This window comes from Hyalella azteca, unplaced genomic scaffold, assembly GCF_000764305.2.
Source record: "Hyalella azteca isolate HAZT.00-mixed unplaced genomic scaffold, Hazt_2.0.2 contig3350, whole genome shotgun sequence".
In the NCBI taxonomy this organism is placed as follows: Eukaryota; Metazoa; Arthropoda; class Malacostraca; order Amphipoda; family Hyalellidae; genus Hyalella; species Hyalella azteca.
Window position 1 is genome coordinate 3184 of NW_025933601.1, and position 6704 is coordinate 9887.

Below are 6704 nucleotides of genomic sequence, written 5' to 3' on the forward strand. Positions count from 1 at the left end.
TTTGTGGGGTTCTGCACCTGTGTGCGATAGTTCTCGCGTCGTTTATAGTTTTCCAAAAAAAAAAGAGAGACGAGCGGGAGAGGTCAGATAGCATCGAGAGAGACAGAAGAGATCATCAGACGTGAGAAATTGGAAGGGAAGTTGTGCCAATTTTTCCCATCTCGAATTGTGAAGTCCATTCGTTTATAAATACTACCCGATTGACGTACTGAATAGTTTAAACAATAATCGTCAACATCCATCTAATGCCAACTGGTTGGTGCAGTGATAATGTTGCATTGCGCATATCATCGTTCTATTATCTCTAAATTTGTTTGTTATCTGCAACCCGTCAGCAAGAGAATCCTGAAAACAGTCAGCAAAAGAATCAGTTAGGACACCATACCACCAATATTGACGGACACCATACCACCAATATTGAAGGACCCCATACCACCAATATTGAAGGACACCATACCACTAATATTGACGGACACCATACCACCAATATTGAAGGACACTGTAAAGGGTTTTCTCATGTGAAGCTGAGGTAGAATTTTAGATTCGTCCCATTCCCTAGCAAGCGTAACTAACTAGGGCGCTGCTATTAGCATAGGCCGTCATTGTACGACGAAACCTTTTACTTATAGACGAACCGAGCTTATCCCCAATAATTTGGTAAGTCAAACCACTGTATTCGCGGCTATTTTACTGACTTGCGTTTGTACAATTATTGTATATATATGCACGTTTTATATTTCGTCATAAGTTGTTTAGTTTTGGTTTTAATAAAAGTTTCGACTTCGCCAGAAACCGTTGGCAAGTAACTACACTCAACGCGTATCAAATCATTTTACCCACAAAGAAGATTCTATCTACGAAAATCTTCACAGTTTCAAATTAACGAAGCTCGAGTTTGCGATACGTCAGCTAATTCTCAGCAGAAGCAATGATCCGTTCACCCTTGCCCAAAAGCGATACTCCAGCCAATAGCAGCGCGGCGAGTCGCCTGGCCGCTGTGACTCGGAAGCAGAACAATATTGAGGAGCTGCTGCGCAACCTCAACCCAGATGTGCCTAAAATCAAAGCCCTTTATACGGAATATCTAGTGAAAGTCGAGGCATTCCTGGGAGCCTGCGAAGCCGATGTCAGTGAGGAATGGATTTCTGCTCGCAGGAGCGTTATAGATGCCTTCCGCCTCAAAGTCGAAAACTTTTTTACCACCAACAAACCTGCATCTGAACATGGCAGCCACGTCAGTCACAGCGCCAGATCGGGTTCGTCACGATCTTCGACGTCCTCCGTTAGGATAAGAATAGCTCAGCAGCGAGCCAAGGCTCTAGCAGAGCAAGCCGTCATGAAGGAAACTTTTGAAATAGAGAGCAAGAAACTTGAACTGCAACACCGGCAGCGGAAAGCGCAAGCCGAAAGAATGCGTATAGAATCTGACTTACTGGAGCAGGAGCTCAACAAGATCGATCTTGAAGATGGTTTAGCTTCCGAACACTCGAGTCGAAGCGCTCAATCGGCAATAGAAGACGCCAGACAGGTAGATCTGCATCGCAGCTTCGCTGTGGAGAGAGGAACTGGGCCTGTCAGAGAAGGAGAAAGCAGTTCACTTCTAGCCGTATTAGCAAAACAAAACGAAATATCCTCGACTCTTTCACGAAATCAAGAACAAGCTGCTCTCCCGAAGAAAACGCTTCAGGCGTTTAGCGGTGATGTCACCGAATTTAAGGTATTTTCTCAGAGCTTCGATAGAGTCATAGCATCCAGATGTTCGAACGACGCCGACAAATTGGCATACTTGGAACAATTCACTACTGGTAATCCTCATAAACTTGTGAAGAGCTGCGTGAACAGCGACGCTGGCACAGCATACCGGAACGCTAGGGATTTGTTATCGTCCGAGTACGGCGATGAATTTAGGGTCACCAACGCTTACCTTGAAGCATTGGCCAGCTGGCCGGCCGTCAAGGCAGAGGACGCGGAATCTCTTAGCGACCTTTACGTGTATCTGCTCAAATGCCAAAACTATCTGGAAGACCTTACTTATAGCAATCCACTTCAGAACCCAAAGGAGATAATGGCGATTGTGATGAAACTTCCATACCGACTACGGGAGCGTTGGCGCAGACAGACCCTTCACCTTCACCAGCAGAAAAAACGCGTAGAGTTTCAGCACCTCGTCGCCTTTGTTAGAGAGGAACTGGCATTAATTAAACAACCCCTTTTTGGCACCATAGCGGACTCTGTGAACGATAAGAAGCTTTCCACGTCTAAGAGCAAGAGAGTCTTGGCCTCTTCGACTGCGGCAGTAAAGTCCACGTACTGTGAGGAGCAGTGTCCATGCTGCAAAAAGAAGAATCACCCAATAACTTCGTGCCTATTTTTCAAGGAAAAAACCTTTGAAGAGAAAGGCGATTTTATTCGAAAGCTCGGCCTTTGCTTCGGATGTCTGGGGAGCGGCCATCGTTCGAGGGAGTGTAGTCAAAAACTGATTTGTTCTATATGCCAAGAAAGACACCCGACAGTTATGCATCTAAACAAAGGAGCGCACTCAAATGGAAAAAGCGAGTGCTCGCAGCTGGATGATCCATCAAATAAAACGGCAAGCGCTCAACCACCAATTACCCATGTTACAACGAACGTAGTCAGTGGGCCCGGTGAGAGGCGCGCTGTCATGTGCCCAGTAGTGCCCGCGAAGGTTAGAGTGGGAGGCACCGACAAATGGATCGTAACAAACGTTGCTTTGGATTCCCATTCAACGGACTGTTGGATGTCTGGGAAGCTGCAAAGCAAACTCGACTGCAGACTGGATGATGCCCAAGTAGACTTGTCGACCATGGGAAGCTTGAGAGCTCGCACAAGGACCAGGATTGCTCGGGATCTTATAATAAGTGATCTGCATGAGAACAAAGTCGCCAAAGCTCCGCTGATTTTCGTCAAGGATGAAAAGGACTGGCCATTCACATGCAGCGATGTTCCCACGATCGACGATGTGGCACCCTATGACCATCTCACCTGCGTGCCTTTCGATTTCGTAGATACGGAGATAGGTCTTCTAATAGGAATGAACTTCCCCGGGCTAATGAAGCCGACTTCAGTTGTCAGTGGCGGGTGGGGCGAACCGTTCGCTACCCAACACTGGCTTGGCTGGGCGCTAAACGGTCCAGTTTCGAGTGGCGGGGTTTCATCGTGCATGCGGCTAAAGACAGATTCACTAGAGTCGGAATTGGACAAATTTTTCGAGCGGGATTATGTGGAACCCGAAGATGAACAGTTAATTTCTGTGGAGGACCTTGTTTGGACCAAAAAGGTCGAAGCTAATACAAAGGTGCTCAAGAATCATCATTTCGAAATCAGTCTTCCCTTTTTTGACGAAAAACCTAAATTTCCGAACAACAAGCAACAAATCCTACTTAGGTTCCAATCTCTTTTGAGGAGATTTCAACGTGACGAAGGTTACTTCAAGGAGTACGCCGCCTTCATCAGAGACATGATGCTCCGCGGGTACTGTGAAGTAATACCAGCCAACGAAACGGAGACAAATGCACAAGTATGAAATCTTCCCCATCATGGTGTGTTTCACAAACAGAAGAAAAAAATGAGAGTAGTCTTCGACTGCTCCCATGAGTTTAACGGGACGTCGCTCAACCAAAAACTGATGCAGGGCCCTGACTTCACGAACAACATCGTTGGGGTCCTCCTGCGTTTCCGTCAGGAAAAAATCTGCATTACAGGAGACGTGGAGAAAATGTACTACCAAGTAAGAATCCCTGCCGAACAATCAGACTTCATGAGATTTTTCTGGACGAACGAAAAATTCGAAGTCATTCAGTGTCGTCTGAAAGTTCACGTCTTCGGAGCAAAGAGCTCTCCCAGCGTTGCAAACTATGCGTTGAGGAAAACCGCGGAGCTGACAGATGATACAGATATTAAAACCTGCATTAATCGCAACTTTTATGTGGATGATCTCTTGATTTCTTCTCCAAGCGAAGACGTGTCACTCCGGCGACTTCAAGAAATTAAAACCACTCTGGCCCAGAGAGGCTTTCGACTGACAGGATTCAGCAGCAACTCGAAAGGGATTCTGGAAAAAATTGATGCTGAAGATCTTTCTAGCAAACTGAAGAGTATCGATTTTTACGACGAAAATTTACCGTTGGAACGAGCGCTCGGCATAATATGGAAAACCAACGAAGATTTTTTTGGATACAAATTCCAGCCAGACGCTTCGACGCTAACCCGAAGGGACATCTTGAGATTCGTTGCATCGATCTACGATCCCCTGGGTCTGATTTCCCCAGCGGTAATCCTGGGAAGGAAAATCTTTCAAGAAACCTGCCGCTTACGTCTGGGTTGGGACGAAGAGCTCCCACTAGAACTGAAAGCCACTTGGAAGAAATGGATGAAATCGCTCGAAACACTGTCCACATACGAAATTCCTAGATGTCTGAAGCCGAAGCACACCAACGAAGAAGTTGTTTCTACGCAGCTGCACATCTTTTGTGATGGAAGCGAGACCGCTTATGGAGCAATGGCGTACGTAAGACATGTGTACAGGAGCCGCGCATCCGTAAGTACTCCAGTGTTTACAAAAACAAGGCTGACTCCTTTGAACAATTCGACCCTGAGGACAATTCCCAGAATAGAACTGTGTGCTGCTAAATTAGCTATTGATGTTTCAAAAATTCTCGTTCGTGAATTGGACTATAATTTCGAAAGTAAGTACTTTTGGACTGACTCATCGACCGTATTGAGTTACATAAAAAACGAGACGAGAAGATTTCAAAGGTTTGTGAGCAATAAAGTTTCTTACGTGCGCAGTCTGTCCTCGCCTGCAGAATGGTTTCACGTACCTTCATCCGAAAATCCTGCAGACCTGGTGAGTCGCGGTGCTACCATCGGACAAATTCGCTCGTCAGAGTTGTGGAACGGCGGCCCTGCCTTTCTGCACGGTCGCGAAATTTCGTTCCCTGAGCAGTTCGTAGCTCCTATCCACTCGACCGATTCGGAACTTAGAAACGAAACGAAGACTTTGGTGATGAAATCGTCCAACGATCCTCTGGGGCTACTTCTGGATTCCACATCGTCCTGGTACAAGCTGAAGTTGCGGGTGGCCTGGCTCCGAAAATTCCTTCACTTCATCATGGGTAAAAATCCAGGAAACAAGATTAGCACCAATGACGTCAAAGACGCTGAAATTGCAATACTGCTTTATGTCCAGCGTACTTGTATTCCAGAATATAAGATTTGCGCCAGTGGAGAATTAGATAGAAAGAATCCCTTGAACAAGCTCGACTTGTTTTTTGACGACGACGGCTTGCTGCGTGTTGGTGGACGACTCAAGAACAGTGATAACCATTTTGAGATGAACCATCCGATTCTGCTCCCGAAGTCCTCGAACGTCACAAACATCTTGATAAGAGAGGCGCACCGACTGGTTGGGCATCTAGGGAGAAATTCAGTCTCTGCAAACCTGAGAAGGAAATACTGGATCATCGGTGGGAATGTAGCAGTGAAAAGGGTGTTACGCGAATGCATAATTTGCAAAAAATTCAGGGTCCTCACAGCGCGCAGAAGATGGCAGATTTGCCTGCAACTAGATTGGCGGCTGACGTCCCTGCGTTCACTCATGTTGGTACAGATTTTTTTGGGCCTTTCATTGTAAAAATAGGCCGAACAACTCACAAGAGGTACGGAGTCATTTTCACCTGCATGTCAAGCAGGGCCATTCATCTGGAGGTTTCGCATTCATTGGAAGCGAATTCGTTCCTCAACGCTTTAAGACGCTTCATCTGCAGAAGAGGCAACGTCTCGTCGATTACAAGCGACAATGGCACAAATTTTGTTGGCGGCAACAATGAATTGCGTAGGTCTATACAAACTTGGAATCAAAATGTGATCGAGAATTGGTTGAAGCAACGCGACATCACTTGGAAGTTCAACTCCCCCCATTCCAGTCATCACGGAGGAGTGTGGGAGCGCTTAATTAGAAGCGTGCGTAAGGTTTTGACGTCATTGATGTCAGAGCAACCAATAAAGCTCAACGATGAAGGCTTATCAACTCTAATGTGCGAAGTAGAATTCATTCTCAATAGTCGGCCGCTAACCCAGCAATCAGACGACCCAAATGATCTCGAAGCTATCACCCCAAACCATTTGATTCTGCTTAACCCCGGTAGAAATCTGCCACCCGGCATCTTCAAACCTTCGGACAACTACGCCACAAGACGATGGCGGCAGATACAGTACCTCGCTGATCTCTTTTGGACTCGGTGGAAGACGGAATACCTGCCCTCCCTGCAGCAGCGACAGAAGTGGGTGACGAATCAGCGCCCTCATCAGCCGGGCGATCTGGTGCTTGTCGTCGACGTCAACCTTCCACGCAACCAGTGGCCGCTTGGTCGCGTCACCGAAGCAATAAGAAGTGAAGACGGAAGAGTTCGGCGTGCGAAAATTCGCATTAGTAAAATCGTAGGCTCGGGTTTTAACTTTGGATCCACTATCATTGAACGCCCGGTCACAAAATTGATTTTACTGATTCCTTTTGATGAACAATAAAAAATTTGACTGCATTTTAAAATTCGTGCAAATTTGGGCCCGGTGTGAAGGGTTTTCTCATGTACGCTTATTGTAAAATTTTAGATTCGTCCTATTCTCGAGCACGCCAGTTTACTAGGGCGTTGCGATTGGCGTAGGCAATCATTAGACGATGAAAG

At 46.4% G+C, this 6704-nt stretch overlaps 1 protein-coding gene across 1 annotated transcript; it reads left to right on the forward strand.

Annotated features, from left to right (window-relative positions):
* Nucleotides 1-928: 928 nt before the first annotated feature.
* LOC108677369 lies at nt 929-3544 on the forward strand. The gene has a single exon (XM_018165575.1). It carries the CDS (start codon nt 929-931, stop codon nt 3542-3544), a length of 2616 nt encoding a protein of 871 aa, XP_018021064.1.
* The last annotated feature ends 3160 nt before the right edge of the window (nt 3545-6704 follow it).

What these genes read in the sequence shown, in the direction of transcription:
- LOC108677369 (XM_018165575.1), top strand. Translation starts at nt 929, where the DNA reads ATGATCCGTTCACCCTTGCCCAAAAGCGATACTCCAGCCAATAGCAGC.